At 56.6% G+C, this 16,267-nt stretch overlaps 2 protein-coding genes across 3 annotated transcripts; both read left to right on the plus strand.

Annotated features, from left to right (window-relative positions):
* The first annotated feature begins 1,320 nt into the window (after nt 1-1,320).
* On the plus strand, nt 1,321-4,180 carry EIF4E1B (eukaryotic translation initiation factor 4E family member 1B). The gene is made up of 6 exons (XM_061149336.1): nt 1,321-1,401; nt 1,729-1,824; nt 2,436-2,499; nt 3,167-3,280; nt 3,426-3,565; nt 3,921-4,180. Exons 1-6 carry the CDS (start codon nt 1,334-1,336, stop codon nt 4,033-4,035), a joined length of 597 nt encoding a protein of 198 aa, XP_061005319.1. The 5' UTR covers nt 1,321-1,333; the 3' UTR covers nt 4,036-4,180.
* Nucleotides 4,181-5,901: 1,721 nt separating this feature from the next.
* On the plus strand, nt 5,902-14,871 carry TSPAN17 (tetraspanin 17). Of its 2 annotated transcripts, XM_061150986.1 has the most exons (9): nt 5,905-6,114; nt 9,341-9,391; nt 9,482-9,628; nt 10,629-10,799; nt 12,865-12,990; nt 13,565-13,612; nt 14,096-14,212; nt 14,301-14,362; nt 14,817-14,871. In XM_061150986.1, the coding sequence occupies exons 1-9, from the start codon at nt 6,028-6,030 to the stop codon at nt 14,851-14,853; spliced, it is 846 nt and encodes a 281-aa protein (XP_061006969.1). In that variant the 5' UTR covers nt 5,905-6,027; the 3' UTR covers nt 14,854-14,871. The 2 variants fall into 2 exon arrangements, with proteins under 2 accessions (XP_061006970.1, XP_061006969.1); XM_061150987.1 differs by lacking the exon at nt 9,482-9,628 and having other exon boundaries at nt 5,902-6,114.
* The last annotated feature ends 1,396 nt before the right edge of the window (nt 14,872-16,267 follow it).

Below are 16,267 nucleotides of genomic sequence, written 5' to 3' on the forward strand. Positions count from 1 at the left end.
TGAACAGATATTAACTGTCACCCATGGCTCTCCTGTGTGTGGCAGAGGGGAAGACACTAGTCTCTTACAGAGCTGGGCCAAGGGGAGTGTGAGAAACCTTAAGAAACTTGGGGAGGTTTCAACCCCTGCAGAAAAGGCTGTTGTTCAGAAGGCGGGGAAAGGATATCCAGCTTTCCCTCCCTCACTTCCCCAGTCCCTCCTCCACCCTGGGGAGGCCCTCAGCTGACCGCTGTTGACCACTGAGCAGGCCTTGTTCTGTGGACTTGTTTTATATCACTTAATACAGCAAGCTTCTGAGCTGTGTTTCATTAATATTCCCATTTTACAGAGAGGAAGGCTAAGACTCAATGAGGTTCAGGTACTTGGCTGAGGTGGGGGCAGGGAGGACGTGACTCCGGCTGTGGACAGGTGCGCCCTGGGCAGGTGGAGAATGCTCAGGTGGACAGGAGGGAAGAAGCGTGAGTGCAGTGGGACACAGGGTCCATGCGGATCCTCATTTGCTCTTCCAAAAAGCAGTGTTGACTGCAACAGATTGGGAGAAGGAGGCTCCAGTGTTGCCAAACCTAAAATTTCAAAATGTGGATTTCTAATACACAAGCTTCTTGTTTCTAAATAATCACATAGAAAAGAAAACCCACAGAAGCTTCCGGAGACTAGATACATGCCTATGTCAAATGACATTGGTGGCAAAAATTGAGGGGGTGAATGACAGCAGAGCCTAAAGGGAGACACCACCATGCGTGTATTGTCTCTGACCTGGCCCCGCCCTGCTCCCCTCCACTTTCTGCCATGTTTGGGTCAATCCGCTTTAAATTCAGGGTCTACCCTTGGTGGGATGTGGTTTCACTAGGGGCAGACCCCTAATACTGACCCCGGCCATCCTGTCTTTGCCCCCAAATGACCAGTGTCATGTGAACCGAGGCTAGGTCTGCCTGGTCACAGCTGTGTTCCCAGACCCCAGGCTGCATGCAGAAGGTGCTCACTGAATGCTTGCTGATGGAACTAGTAGTATAGGCCCCGCCTCCTCGGAAAACCCCACCCCCCCACCCCACGCTGGCTCCTCCCAGTCGCCTGCCCTGGGTGAGTGGGGCGGGGCGATGGTGGGTTTAAGGCCGGGCGGCTGGAGGCCCCCTCGGATGGCTGGGTGCCCGTAGAGCCCAGGCTGCAGAATGGCTGCTGCCCGCCCTGTAAGTCCACTCACCTTGCCCCCTTGGGCAGTGAGGGCCGGGGCTCACCGCCCAGCTTGACTCCTCTCCTTGGTCAGGCTGAAGAGGCTGAGGATGGAATCCAAAAGGAGGAGAAAGAGGAGGAGGCGGCAGCCGCGGGGTCGTGCATGGGAGAGGAGGTTCTGAGGAAGGCCCCGGAGGAGGGCAGGCTGGACTTCCACCCGCTGCTCAGCAGGTAGGGCAGGCCCTACCCTTGGCTTTGACCTCACTTCCTCATCTGGGCAAGGCCAGAGCTGCCCTAAGACTTGGGCCCTGCTGGCCCTTTCAGCCTCAATCCAGCTGAGATTCCGGGTTAAAGGCCCTCACTGGTCCCCCAGCCTCTCAGGATCACTCTCCCCATCACCTTATTGTGGGGGTCGGTGCTACAAACCCTACCTCCCTATTGGCTCAGGAAGGAGCAGGACTTCCCGGCCAACCTACTGCTGTGGAGGTGGGGTGGGGTGGGGTGGGGAGGGCAGGTGGGTGCACTTTGCTTCCTCCTGCCCCCTCCCCCACCCCCCAGGTGGGCTCTGTGGTTCTTCAAGAACGACCGCAGCCGAGCCTGGCAGAACAACCTGCATCGGGTCACCAAGTTCAACACCGTGGAGGACTTCTGGGCGTGAGTGTCTGTCCCTCATGGAGGGGGCTGAGGTCAGGGGGCCTTAGCTGGGGATCTTTCCCAGACCCCATGCCTCCAGGGACCTGCTGCCTACGGCTGTCTTCCCAGCCCTTCCTGCGGTCTTGCAGCATCTCCTGGGGGCTGGGGCTTGGTGGGCTCTGCAGGGAAGTGACGGGGAGTTTGGGCTGGGTCACAGCCCCTGCCCCCAAGCCTTGCTGGGACTCAGGGAGAAAGCCTGGGAAGTAGGAGAAGCGAGGAGTGGACCGTGACTCTGCTGCTCTGTGCCTTGTGACCCTGGGCGAGTTCCTTCCCCCTCTGAACTTGTCTCAGCTACTGAATGAGTTTCAAGCTGTTTCAGTGTCTGTGGTGATCCTGTGAGGGGGCCTGCAAGGCGCTTCACAAACCCTAGGGGTGGGTGAGAAGGTGGGAATTTGAGGGTCTGGGTAGATGTGGATGGAATTTTTTGACAGGGGGCATCAGTATGAGCTAAGGCTTGGAGGCTGGAAGGTGGGTGGAAAGCAGTGGGGTAAGAAGTTGAGGGATCTGAGGCCAGTTGAAACCAGGCCCTAAAAAGCTTGGACTTTCAGCCTGGGGTGGGGGTCTCTCTCCAGGATATATAATAATATCCAGCTGGCCAGTAAGCTGTCTTCCGGTTGTGACTACGCCCTGTTCAAGGTAAGCTCGGCTTCCCCCACTCCCCGGGACACAGTGGGGCTGATTTCTTCCAAGCTTCCTCCCTCACAGGAGGTTTGACAGTGGGGTACTAAGGACAGCCTTCCTTGGAGCCAAGGAAAGCTGGGGCAGAGTGTCAGAACTGAGCCCCATCTTGAAGAACAGGGGAGGGGGGAACAAAGGGGAGCAACGAAGGGGTCTAGGTTTCTGGCCTGGCTCTTTAACTTGGGAATGCATCAGGAGTGCCTGAGGACACTCGTCAATGTCCAGGCTTGTCCTTGGAGGGGCTGGGCAGTGGGGCCCTGACGTCCATGTTTGCAGATTTCCCTAAGTGACTTGTGCCCAGCGAGCCTGGGCTGTCTGTCCCTGGCCACACTGGGGTTGCCCCAGATGCTTCCTTTAATCACCCCCCTCTGAACTCTCATCTCAATGATCTTGGCTCAGCAAAGGAGACACACATCTATGCAGGGCTACGTGAGGTGACCTATATTGAGGCTTAGGGCCCATGGGAGCACACAGGAGGGTCTGCAGGGCTGACCCTGCTTGTACTGAAGGGTGAAGACAGAAGATCTAGTCTGTGGAGGGGCTGGAGCAGGACCTGGGGAGGTGGCCAGGCACTCACTTCCCTTCGAACAAAGGGAGGTGGCTGATTGGCATACCTGCCTCCCAGGATGGCATTAAGCCCATGTGGGAAGACAGCAGGAATAAGCGGGGTGGCCGCTGGCTGGTCAGCCTCACCAGGCAGCAGCGTCACCCTGAGCTGGACCACCTGTGGCTGGAGACAGTGAGTGGGGGGTTGGGCGGGAGGCTGGGTGGGCAGGGTTCCCAAGGGAAGAGGCTGGGCTGGTGTGGTGGCAGTGGTCTCAAGGATGGTGGGGGCAGCCTCTGTGCTCACCAGGAGGCCTCCTCCTCCTCCTTTTCGGGTCCAGCTGCTGTGTCTCATCGGGGAGAGCTTTGGGGAGCACAGCCGGGAAGTGTGTGGGGCCGTCATCAACATCCGCGCCAAGGGGGACAAGATTGCTGTGTGGACACGGGAGGCAGAGAACCAGGAGGGCGTGCTGCACATTGGGTGAGGGGTATCTCTGGCACAGAGTGGGGGCTGGGCCTCCTCTAGCGGAGAAGGTGGACGGGGAATGGCTTGGCCTGCAAGGGAGACCTCCAGAATACTCCATGCTGTCTCTCCCTTCTTTCTTCCGCAACTTGTGCAAAGGGCGTGGAGTCTAGATTTCCAACTGTTTCTTGCAGACCTCTTTTCTTTTGCATTAGTCACATTTTGGGTTTCCACAGGGGTAAGACGCACACAACAGGAGTTACTGTGGCTGGAACCAGGGTAGGGGCTCTGGGCATAGGACCCATGGTCCCAGGTTAACTGCAGGACCCGCTGCTGACTGCCTGTCTGCTTTCCTCTCCCACTTACCTCCCAGGCGTGTCTACAAAGAGCGCCTGGGCCTCTCCACAAAGACCATCATTGGGTACCAGGCCCACGCAGACACAGCCACCAAGAGCAACTCCTTAGCCAAGAACAAATTTGTGGTGTGAGAGGACCCTGAGCCTCCCATTGCTGTGTGTATTTATTTCTCAAGAGGGCTGGGCTGGGCTGAGGGCAGATGCCATGTTTCTCCCCTATCCTGGGGCTAAGGCCTTGGGGTGAGTAGCCAACTTGAGGGCCCAGGGCAGTGGAAAGGTGGAGAAAACCCTGGGCTTTTTATCCCTGGGGGGTCTGGGTTGGGTAGTGTGGTGAGGTGAGACATTGGTAGAGGAGGTGGGACGGCAAGCAGGAAGAGAACAGGAGAGAATCCTAGGATTCAGGACTAACTCCATGCCCCCCACCTTGGGGAAAGAAGTTAGGTGTTCTGAAGGCCAGTCTCTTCTATTTGGGGGAGGGGCGTTCAAGGCCACTGACAGAGCTGGAGCTCAGGGACAGGAGTGGGGGCTCTGAGTGATCACTCTGCTTTAAAAACTTTTATGGGTTGCCTCTCATCAGATTTGTTAGCCTTGGAGCCTATGCTTTATCCCACACCTTCTCTCGGCCAGCTGTGTGTGGGTCCCTAGAGTAGGGGGTGGGGTTGATGAGGGCCTGGCCCAGGAGAGGTGATCAGGCCTTACTGTGGCTCTGCCAGAGGTGGATTAACCGGAAGGTGAAGCTTAAGCCCCTTTCTGTTCCTCTTATAAATAAATACTTTAAACAAAACTGGAATTTTTGAAAAATTTTTAAAGTATTTATTTATTTTGGCTGTGCTGGATCCTTGTTGCTGCGTGGGTTTTTCTCTAGTTGTAGAGAGCGGGGGCTACTCTCTGGTTGCGGGGCACAGGCTTCTCACTGTGGTGGCTTCCTTGTGGAGTATGGGCTCCAAGGCGCGCCAGCCTCAGTGGTTGCAGCTCTGGGGCTCTAGAGCACAGGCTCAATAGTTGTGGTGCACGAACTTAGTTGCTCCGTGGTATGTAGGATCTTCCCAGATCAGGGCTCGAACCTGGGTCTCCTGCATTGGCAGGAGGATTCTTTATCACTGAGCCCGCAGGGAAGCCCAAAATTGGAATTATTTTTAAAGAGGACTCTAAAATTCGCCCCCTACACGTTGGTCTGCTCCAGACCTGCCTTGAGAGGGTTCATGTGAGACCCCTTAGGTAGCAAGGAGCCTGATCAAGGTAGACGCTGGTATGGGGAAGAGGGCTTAGACGGTGCAGGGCAGTGCTTCAACCACCAAAGGGGTTTGAACTGGGGGCTGCGATATATGCCCCCTGGAAAAACTGAAGGGGCAGGGAGCAGCAGGCGCAGCCCTCACAAGACCCAGGTGTCATCACGTCTGAGTTTGAACCAGTAGAGACAGAACTGAATTTCCGAGTGAGAAGCACATCTGATTCGACTCCCCTGGAATAAAACGTCCTGCACTTGTGCTAAAAAACACCATCCATATAACTATTTTCTGTTCGCTCACCAACGCGGTCGTTACTACTCTTCAGGGATGGGCACTGACCGCAAGGCCGGGGATTGGGGTGGCGCTGGTACTGATCCTTGTGGTGTTGGGGGAACTGGGGGTCTTTCGTGCCTGCGACCTGCGGAGCTTTCAGCAATAATCTGAAGTGGGCTTGAAGGACGCTGCAGCAGCCAGCGTAAGGGGCGGAGTCAGGCCTAGAGGCGGGGCTCCGAGGGGGCTAAGTCGGACTGTGGGGAGGGGCCTGGACTTGGGGTGGTGTGCCTGTGTGGGGGAGGGGCCCGGAGGGGAGCGGGGGGGCGGAGCCAGACCCAGAGGCGGGGCTCCAAAGGGGACTGAGGGGAGCTAGGGGCGGAGCCTAGGGGCGGGGCGGAATCAGGCATAGAGGAGGGGCTCTGAGTGGACCGAGCCGGGGCTGTTCGGGCACCGGGGGCGGTCCCTGCGGGGCGGGCGGGGCCCGACGGGCTCTCTGTGTGGCCGCGGCCATGAAGCAGCAGCCGCCGGGCTAGGCCCCGGGCGGCTCTAGCCCAGGGCGGCCCGCGGAGGGCTGGGCCCAGCCTCCGGGCCCGGTTGCCGGGCCGGCGTGCGGCCACTCACCATGCCCGGCAAGCACCAGCACTTCCAGGAACCCGAGGTCGGCTGCTGCGGGAAATACTTCCTGTTTGGCTTCAACATCGTCTTCTGGGTGAGCGCGGGGTGGGTTCTGGGCCCTGTGCTGGGGTGGCGGAAGGAGGAGGCTCAGTCCCCTACTAGGGGGAGACACTCTTTGCCACAAGGCCTTGGGACCGTCCCCCAACTTCTTCCTCCCCTTCCCACCTCCACGCCCACCCTCTGGAGCACCTGAGGGAATTAGAGGTCTGGATTGCAGGCGGCGGGTCCCAGCCACTGCGGTAGTAGGATGGGGAGGGGTAGTCTTCCGGGGTCTTTTCAGGGCTCAGCGGAGAAATGGGAGGTGTTTGGGTGAAGACCCCGCGGCCCTGCTTGGTGCGGGTCGCCCCTCTCCCTCGCTTACCCTGAGGTGTAAGGGGTCTGCGGAGCCCCACCTCTGGTTTTTGCTGGTAGGGAGGAAAGCCTCCGCGAAGGGCTGGATTCCCTCTCCAACCCTTTTACCGCTCCAGTACCTGGGCCTACCGCTTCGCCTCAAGCTCCTACAAAGAGGCGGGGGAGGGGCGGGAATAGGTCAAACTCCCATCCCCAAATTAAGAGGCTTGCAGGCAAGGAGGGCTAGTCGCCCTAGTTCTCGGCCGAGGACAGGGGGATATTCCCTAATGAAAGGCCGGGAGAGCTGGCCTTGGGGAACAGAATTCAACATTCCACAGCTGAGCAAATCGAGGTGTCAGGGCCAGGCTGTCCCTATCTGGAGAAGGGAACTGCTGGTGCCCCTCCCAGGGCGGAATCCGTACCCCTGGGGCTGCCAAGTCATCTTTCCCTTCTCCCTCCCCCATCCCATCTCTCCGAGGCTACTTGCTGACTCTTCAGTCTCTACTCCTGCTGCCTTGGGTCAGAATGTCAGGCCCACTCAGTTTTGTTTAGCAGGAATCAGTGGCACTGCCCTCTGCCCACAAGCTGCTCCGGCAGTGTGGGTGTCCTTTGGCCCCTGCAGTGCCACAGCCTCGAGAGTGTGGGCCATGTGTGAGAGCTGGTCTGGTGGGAAAGTCTGGGGCTCTGGTTGTCTCAGGCCTAGCTGTGAGACAGTGGGCAAGTCACTTCTCTCTGGGCCTCAGCTTTCCTGACAGGGAGGGGGGGATGATGAAGCCTGCTTCTCAGGGCTGTTAGGCAGATGACATGGATTATAACCTACTGTATTCTCACAGTTACTTTAATTATAATCTACATTTTATAGGTGAAGGAACAGGCACAGAGAGGTTAAGTCACTTAACCCAGAGTCACACAGCCAGTAAGTGCAAGGCCAAGGGGACAGCTCAGTGGGCAGTAGGTGGAGGTGAGGCAGAGCGCTGAGCAGAGGGGGCTGCCAAATGTCAGGGCGGGAGAGGCATGAGAGACCCAGGCTTGTTCCAGGCTTCCCCAGGATGGGACTCCCAAGTGTGAAAGGCCCCAGGGCTGGGGCAGAGTTTGAGTTTCACGTTGAGGGCAGTGGGGATGGATTTGTTTTAGCTTCTGTATTAGAGGCAGATCTGCCTGACTGCCATGGGCAAGGAGACCAGGGAGGCGGGCTTGGGCAAAGGAGGGGTGATGGCAGGTGGACAAGCTGAGGAAGGTTTCAGGGGAAGTTATCAGGCTGAATTGACAGGACTGGCCCAGAGTACCCTGTGGTGTCTGGCTTGATGTCTTCAGTTTGTCCCTTGCACCACCATCCATGATCTTACCTCTGGGCCTTTGTCATTACTTCCGCCTGAAATTCAGTTCTTCTGCCTGGAATTCAGTACTTCCACCTGGAATTCAGTACTGCCTGGAATTCTTTTCTCTTCAATGCCCCTTTTCATCATTCAGGCCTCAGCTAAAATGTCACCATGCTCCCTAACTGAAACATGCTCCGCCCCCCCCGCAACTACCCCATCACTTCCCATCACATCATCCTTTTTTGATTTTCTTTAAAGGCTCTGTTGGTATCTGAAACTACCTTGTTTGCTCACTGTGGGTTTCCCCCACTGGAGTGTAAACTCCATGAAGGCTGAGAGCTCATGTGCCCTTTTCACTGATGTGTTTTCAGTGCATGAAATGGAGCCTGGGATGCGGAGGCTTTTGCAGCAGGCAGATGGACTAAAGGCTCTAGAGCCAGCGAGAGGTTTGGGTGGAGATTGGGAGATTGCCAGTGTCATGATGAGGTGAAAGATGAGTTTGAGAAGAAGAAGGGTAGGTGGGAGGTTGAGGTTGGAACCTGGTGGAGGAGGGGGTGGCCTTGTGCATGGCACCAGTGAAGCAGAGCCTTGTAGGAGGGAGGCTGAGAAGGGGCTGGAGGAGGAATGGCATTGCATTAACCATGGGGAGGTTCGAAAAAGAGAAAGTAGTAATCATTCACCTGTCTAAAGGCCGTGGGCGGGTCAGATGGGATGAGGCAGGAGAAGTAAGGTTTGGTTTCACATCCCAGATCTAGTGTGGGGGAGGCAAAGAAAAATATTTCTTCAAAAAGAGTGCAGCAGTGAGAGGAGCCTGGGGTCAGAAAGGGGTGGGTGCTAAAGGTGGCTGGCCTGGGGTGGAGTTGACTGAGGCTCTGCGCTGAGGCAGGGAGGGAGCCTGTAGAGAAAGCAGGTGGGAGATGGATGTCTGAAGAGGTAGGGTCATGGCCTCGGGCTTGGGCAGGAGGGGTGCTCTCCCTCTGAGACTAGATGTCCTGCTCGGGTTCAGGCAGCTGCCCTGAATATCCAGGGCTCGTCCTAGCACAGAGATGAGGTGGGATGGTGGGTGGTGTTTAGAAGGCCTAGCCCAGGGCCCCTCTGCTGATCTAGCTCTTCACTGGGATTCCTGGTCATTCAGGGGTCTTTGGCTGTGAGCTGCCAAGATGTACTCTGGCAGATGGAGGTTGGAAGGGTGGGATGGGAGTAGGGTGGCAGTCACCGAATTGCAGGGAAGCAGGAGGACCAGACTTGGGAGGATATTGGAGAGGATGCCAGGAGCCGGGAACCCTACCATAGGCCTGAGGTGAGGGAAAAGGCTCAAGAACCAGTCACTGCTGCTTGGTGGGACTGTTTGGCCCTCCTCTGCTCCAATTCTGAAGTTCCAAGAAGGGATCCCTTCTTAGGGCTGGGGAGGGTTCAGTGTTCCAAGCTGTGCCCTGTGGGAAGAAACACTGAGATGCAGTCTTAGAAAGATGGAAAAGACCCTGGATCCCATTTACAGCCCTTCCCCGTGGCTTCCTGAAGAGCCTGAGCACCAGTGGGGAGGGGGCTCTGCTGGGGATGGGAAAGAATGCTGGTGCCGCAGCCCTCAGCTCTTTGCTGCTATTCTTGCAGGTGCTGGGGGCCCTGTTCCTGGCCATCGGTCTCTGGGCCTGGAGTGAGAAGGTAAGGCAGTGGGATATGGTGCAGGGCTGCTATGGGCTGAGATGGTGGGAGGGCCAGTCCCCCCCACCTGCCTCTGCTCCCCCTGCACAGGGCGTTCTCTCCAACATCTCGGCACTGACAGATCTGGGAGGCCTTGACCCGGTGTGGCTGTTTGTGGTGGTTGGAGGCGTCATGTCCGTGCTGGGCTTTGCCGGCTGCATTGGGGCCCTCCGGGAGAACACCTTCTTGCTCAAGTTTGTGAGTGCCCTCCCACCTAGATTCACTGGGGACCCCAACCTCCTCCCACCCACTTCTTACATATAGTTCATGCTTAATAATGGTAGTTTTATTATTGTGTAATTTTAACAGTGGTCACCAGATTTGTATTATTAATACATTTATAGGATCCTCTGTTGTAAGTGGGGCTTCCCTGGTGGTTCAGCGGTAAAGAAGCCCCGGGTTCAATCCCTGGGTAGGGAAGATCCCCTGGAGGAGGGCATGGCAACCCACTCCAGTATTCTTGCCTGGAGAGTCCCATGGACAGAGGAGCCTGGAAGGCTACAGTCCCTAAGGGTCACAGAGTCGAACACGACTGAAGCGACTAAGCAGCAGCAGCAGCTGTTTTAAGTGACTGAAACCTAGTGGCCTGGGCCCTAAGCGAAAACGGCCATTAAGAAACCCCAGGGATGTGTTAGCTGCCAGTGCCACTGGATCCAGGGGCCACCACAGTGTCACTTGGCCTAGCCTCTCTGTTTCTCAGCTCTGTGCCTCTGGGTTGGCTCCAGACCCAGATGTCCAGGAATCGGGTGGGGTGAGGGGGCGGTGGGGTACTGGCTTCAAGCCGCCCTCCCAGGAACTCTGCTGGAGGCTGAGTGAGTCTCTCCTTTCCCAGAACTTTCTGCCAAAGTTCTTTAATTGCATCTCCTTAATCCTGATTGGCCACCTCTGGACCAATCCCTGTGGCCCCAGGAGAGGTAGTGCTTTGATTGGTGGGCTCTTGATGCGTGCCTCGTCCTCTATATGGAAGTGGCTCCTCCGGAACCAAAGAAACTGGAGTTGTGTATGGTGGGTGGCTTCTCAAAGACAATAGAGTAGGTAAGAACAGCGCTATCTTTCCATCATAAATCAATACTAATATGGTAGAAGGTGGAGACTCTGGGCTGCCTTGAGTCAGGATGAGGGAGGTTGAAACCCCACTCAGTGGCAACCCCAGGCCCTGTATCTCTGACCCCTACTGTCGGTCTGCCCCCCATGCCAGTTCTCCGTGTTCCTTGGCCTCATCTTCTTCCTGGAGCTGGCAACAGGGATCCTGGCCTTCGTCTTCAAGGACTGGATTCGAGACCAGCTCAACCTCTTCATCAACAACAATGTCAAGGCCTATCGGGACGACATTGACCTCCAGAACCTCATTGACTTTGCTCAGGAATACGTAAGTCCGGCATCCAGCTCCAGCTACATACAGGAGGCACCTGCCAAGCAGATGAATGAAGGAGCAAGTTCCCTGTGTGCTGGGACCGTTCCCTTGCCTACCAGACCAGGCAAGCCCCAAGGAAGAGAGCCAGGTGTCCCCCTGTCTGAAAGGAAGCCAGCCCTTGGTGATCTACATGTGCCTAACCCTGCATGGGCACGGAGCAGAGGCCAGAGGCTGCAAACTGGCAGCTCCTAGGACAGGTTTAGGACACACTTAAAGGAGGAATTGTGGCATAAAAATATCGATTTCTTCTTCTACTAAGCTGGGCCCACAGTATCGGCCAGGGCTACATTGCCACTGCCCCTTTGCTGGTAGAGAGGCTCTCTGCCACCATCCCTGCCACTCTACTTTAGTATACCTGTTGGCCCTCTTCTCTCATTTATATTATTTGTTTGGCCTCTTAGTCAGGTTTGAGACCCGCCCCACCTCCCAGAAGCTCTGCCCTTAAGCTTGCAAACCCAACCCCTGAGAAGAAGCAGTCAGTGAACAGTTCAAGAACTCTGAGACACCTTCCGCCTGCGTGTTCTCACCCACTCACACACTTAGTCACACAAACTCATAGTCGCACCCACTTAAACAGCCATGCTCTTTTGATGCCATCTCCCCCAAGAACTGCTCTGGGATCCAGAGGTGAACCAGAGCTGGTGCCTGTTTGGAGGAGCTCTCAACCCAGGGCAGAAGTAAATGAAGAGCCAGGTGGTTAGGATGTGACTTATTTGTTCATTTAATGCAGAATTGTGATGGACCACCTATGTGCTGGGTCCTGAGCTAGGTGCTGGGGATTCAGGGGTGAAAAAGAGCTGCTACTGCTGCTAAGTCGCTTCAGTTGTGTCCGACTCTGTGTGACCCCACAGACGGCAGCCCACCAGGCTCCGCCGTCCCTGGGATTCTCCGGGCAAGAGCACTGGAGTGGGTTGCCATTTCCTTCTCCAATGCATGAAAGTGAAAAGTGAAAGTGAAGTCACTCAGTTGTGTCCGACTCTTCGCGACCCCATGGACTATAGCCTACCAGGCTCCTCCGTCCATGGGATTATCCAGGCAAGAGTACTGGAGTGGGTTGCCATTGCCTTCTCCGGAAAAAGAGCTAGGACCTGTCTTTGTGCAGATAGTGATTTGGGGGAAGAGACAGATGATAAACAAGCAAAAGAAACAAACGTGTGTGTAGCATTATAAATTGTGGTAGAGGCTGAAATGGGGAAGTACGGCGAAGGAGAAGGCCTCTAGGGGCTGGCCTTGGGGGAGGAGAAGGAGCAGGGATGTGATGAGAGGAGCCAGTGTTCTCTAGCGGGAGCAGGGGTGCTGAGTAGAGAGGAGGCAGGCAGAGCTGCATGGCTCTGCCTCCCTATTCAGTCCACAGGGCCTACCTGTGTCTGCCACTGAGCTGGTCCCTCGAGGGCCAGCTGTTTGGCAGCCTGTGCTGTGTCAGTGAGTTAAGGCTGCCTGTCTCCCCACTAGATTGTGAGCTGTTTGCTTCATTGCAGCCCCACCTAAGGAAGCAGCCCATTGTCTTGGATAGGGGTCATGGGGATACAGGTGCCCACAGCAGCATCTATGAAGTGGGATGGGGGATGGTCATGAGGGTGACAGGATTGCTCTCCTGTCCCTGGAGAGAGGAAAAGATAAGGTCTTTTGTAAAAATTGTGGGACAAGTGTAGGAAGACCAGGCACAGATAGGGGCCTTCAGCCTCTCTGCAGAGTTTATTGAAACTCCCAACCCTCAAGGTGGCCTAGAGGAAGCCACAGTCCTTGGGCCACCGTCCTTGCCCACTCCCTTTTCTCAGCCTCTCTTGGGCTAGGGGGACAAGCTCAGGAGCCCCTTCCCACTACCCCCAGTCCCCATTAACCTGGTCAGGAGCCTTGAGCTGCTCTGATGGCCCTGGGCCCAGGCTTGACCTGTCGGTGGGGAGGTTCCCACCTGACTGGCTGTCTCCAGGCCACTGCCAGCCAGCCTGGGCCTGTCCCCAAACAGGATGGGGCTCCTGGGGCGGGCCTGGCTCACCCGGGCTCCCCTCCCACCCCCTAGTGGTCTTGCTGCGGAGCCCGAGGGCCCAACGACTGGAACCTCAATATCTACTTCAACTGCACTGACTTGAACCCCAGCCGGGAGCGCTGCGGAGTGCCCTTCTCCTGCTGCGTCAGGGACCCAGCGGTGAGTGCGCCTTGGCGAGGGGCGGGGCCCCGTGCGGAGGGGCGGGGCCTCAGCGCGCAGGCGCAGTCTGGAACGAGCCCACCACCCGCCTCGCCTCAGCCCTGCTCTGGGGGCCACCGATGTCGGGGAAGTCCTCTTATGTGTAGTAGTAGCTCTGCTGGGCTGGGGAGTGGGGAGTTTGTGTCGGTGGGTGGCGTTGAGGTCTGCTGGATGGGGGCTGCTTCTCTTGGCCCACCATGCTGGGGTGGCAGCGGTGAAAAGTTCTGAAACTTGCATGGTTTTCTTTAAGAGCAGAAGCTTCTTGCAGTGACATCCCTCCAGTCCCAGGGCACAGGGACACTGAGGGCCAGGTTTCTTCCCATTCTTACAACACACGGGCAGGCAGGGCTCCTAAAAAGGAAGCCGTTCAAGCTGGTGTTGCGGCCATGCGCCTTGGCGATGGGGAGAGGCGCTCGGGTCCTAGCCAGCTTCCCTTAAGGAGCGGTGGCCGTGGCGGAATCCATGGTTCCATCCGCTTCCCCTGAGGCCTCATGGGTGCACCTACCGAGTCGCTCCCTGGCGTGTTTCTCCTCAGGAAGATGTCCTCAACACTCAGTGTGGCTACGACGTCCGGCTCAAACTGGTGAGAGGGGTGGGGACAGGGCTGGGGGCAACTGGGGAAACTAGGATAAGAAGGGGGGCCCTCATATGTGCCAAAAGGCCTTAGGGATTCCGGGGGCGGGGGGGCGGCGGGGAGTGCCGAGCCCCAGGAGGCACAGAGGGCTTGATACTGTGGAACAAGGCAGTGGGCTCCTGTAGAGGAGGAAAACAGGAAGTCAGGGATAAGGAAATATGAACAGCAGTGTGACAGTTTCACCTAAGTACTAGGAAGAAGCGAAAAAGAGGGAGGTAATGGGGTTGGGGCAGGGCAGTCAGGGAAGGCCTCAGAGGAGAAGCTGTCTGTGCTGAAACCCCCAAGGAGGAGAAGGCCCTTCGGTGGGGCTCCAGGTGGCAGGCGCTAAGGTATAAGGCCCTGGGCCAGGCTGAGCTTGGCACATTGGACTGAGGCGGGGCCCCTGGTGGCAGTGGGTGGGCTGAGCCGAGCCTGGTGCCCGTTTGTCCCCAGGAGCTGGAGCAGCAGGGCTTCATTCACACCAAAGGCTGTGTGGGCCAGTTTGAAAAGTGGCTACAGGACAACCTGATTGTTGTGGCAGGGGTCTTCGTGGGCATCGCCCTTCTCCAGGTACCACTGTGGCCCTGCACAACCTCACTCTGTCCCGGGCAGTCTGCCCTCCTGTCGGCCCCTCCCTCACCTGCCCTCTGTCTTCCAGATCTTTGGCATCTGCCTGGCCCAGAACCTCGTCAGCGACATCAAAGCAGTGAAGGCCAACTGGTGAGGCTGCCACGCTGGCCATGGCACTCGCCTGGCCAACCCAGGGACCCTCCACTCTGCCCATAATGGGCAAGGCTGCAGGAGGTGTTTCTGCTTGGAGCTGAACCCCACATGGGGTTTGCGGGCCACTGCACTGTGCACGCAGGGAGAGCCGCATGGCTCTGCCCGGCTGCCTATCCTAGAGCTGTGTGTATGGAGGGTGGGGGCACAAGGAGCCACCGTCTGACCGTCTGGGCTGCTGTTGGGTGGTTGGCTCTCCAGGGGACTAGGAAGGGCTCAGCTAGGAGGGGGCAGGCCAGGTGGGGTGGGCTTGGGGACTGCTGTTGCCTGCGACTCAGCCTCACATATCTCAGAGTTCTCTTCACTAGTGACCCTTCCAGAAGCCCACTTCAGCCTCAGTGTCTCAGACTCTGAAATGGGTCCAAGAATCTTCTCTCCCTTGCTTGCCTCTCAGGATCAAATATGATGACGGCTACAAACTACTCAAATAAACAAATCCTTGAAAACCAGTGGCTTCCGCCCAGCGTCCTGAAGGTTCTGTCAGCTGCAGGGCCTCGGCAGAGCTCTCCACTTTGGGCCCTGGCCCAGACCCACTCCGCCAGTGCATTTTCTTGGTCTGGGTAGTATATACATTTGAGCCAACCTTTAAAACGTGGTGTACTTCATGTAAAAGTCCAGATCCCAAGCCTTTCATGAAGATTGGCCATCCGGCCCCTGCGGCTCTTGGGACATCATCATCCCCCACGTGCTTCCTGTTCTCTGAGAGACCCACCTGGTCGGTGCTGCTCACCCTGTAGGCTGGGTTGACCTCCCCTCTGCTGTAGGGTTTTCCCCTGAAAACACCTCGAGGCTGCCATGGGCCAAGCCTGGAGCCAGGCACAGGGATGTGAAAAATGGAGGCCACAGAACTTGGGTGGGGTCCAACCCCCCTGGAGACTGAGATGGGTGCCCAGGAGAATGGCTGAGGTGTGGAATGGAGATCAGGAAGGTTTGGGGAAGGAAATAATTGGAAGTCAAAAACTTGGCACCCATAGGGTTGGTGGGGAGCCTGCTTTGGGGCCCATGGTGGTTGATGCTGGGTCTCACTTGGAATCCAATGGTGGCCTGCAGAGCTGCCTCATGACCACCAGAGGGCGCTCCAGCACAGCTTTGCTTGGGTCTGGCGACTTCCACGGCAACCTCTGGTACAGCCAAGTGGCTGGTGTGTCCACCCTGCTTACCAGTGCTTCCGATTCAGGGAACTTGAGATCTTTGAGAAGAGTTCAGACTTGGGAAGTCTGACTGTTGCTCTCAGCTCTGCCTCTTAGCTGCATGAAGGGGTGTGTGAAGAGTAAGTGCTGCACCCATCCATCCAGGGGGTGCTCTTTGTGGATCAAAGGGATTTGGGGTAGTTCATAGATCTCCAACTCAGATGCTCTTAAGGTCACGTAGGTCATATAAATGAATGAAGTAGGCCTTTGACTTGTGAGGCCTTTGTAGTGCAACTGACTTTCGTACTGTCCCTGAAGACCACACAGAGACACTTTGCCTTGTGACCAGAGAAATATTTGGGCCATTGAGTTGATGATGTACCTTGAGATACAACAGAGTATGGTGGGGACTGACAGCATAGATCCCCACCTGAACTTGGTGACTGTTATTGAGTTGTGGCTAATTGCTATAAAGTGGGAATGCAGGTCTAATGTCAGAAATCCAGAGAAGCCAGGAATTCAGGATTTTATGTGAAATAGACCTATTTTTAAGTTGTTAACTAATGAAAAAAATTTAAATGCTGCAAGCCCAACAAAAGGTGTACAGCTTTGGCCCCTGTGATACTGCAGATCCCTCTGGGACAGTCATCCGCTGGAGTCCTGGCTGCTCTGCCATCCAGGGATGCTGAGAGCTGCTGCTGGGAGGGTAGGGTGT

This window comes from Dama dama, chromosome 9 (genome assembly GCF_033118175.1).
Source record: "Dama dama isolate Ldn47 chromosome 9, ASM3311817v1, whole genome shotgun sequence".
Taxonomy (NCBI): Eukaryota; Metazoa; Chordata; class Mammalia; order Artiodactyla; family Cervidae; genus Dama; species Dama dama.

Excerpts from the sequence above, each read along its gene's own strand:
- TSPAN17 (XM_061150986.1), top strand. The coding sequence starts at position 6,028 with ATGCCCGGCAAGCACCAGCACTTCCAGGAACCCGAGGTCGGCTGCTGC. Across the intron at positions 9,629-10,628 it reads ACACCTTCTTGCTCAAGTTT|TTCTCCGTGTTCCTTGGCCT; the intron begins GTGAGTGCCCTC and ends CCCCCATGCCAG. Across the intron at positions 13,613-14,095 it reads ACGACGTCCGGCTCAAACTG|GAGCTGGAGCAGCAGGGCTT; the intron begins GTGAGAGGGGTG and ends GTTTGTCCCCAG.
- EIF4E1B (XM_061149336.1), top strand. The coding sequence starts at position 1,334 with ATGGGAGAGGAGGTTCTGAGGAAGGCCCCGGAGGAGGGCAGGCTGGAC. Across the intron at positions 1,402-1,728 it reads TTCCACCCGCTGCTCAGCAG|GTGGGCTCTGTGGTTCTTCA; the intron begins GTAGGGCAGGCC and ends CCCACCCCCCAG. Across the intron at positions 3,566-3,920 it reads GAGGGCGTGCTGCACATTGG|GCGTGTCTACAAAGAGCGCC; the intron begins GTGAGGGGTATC and ends CTTACCTCCCAG.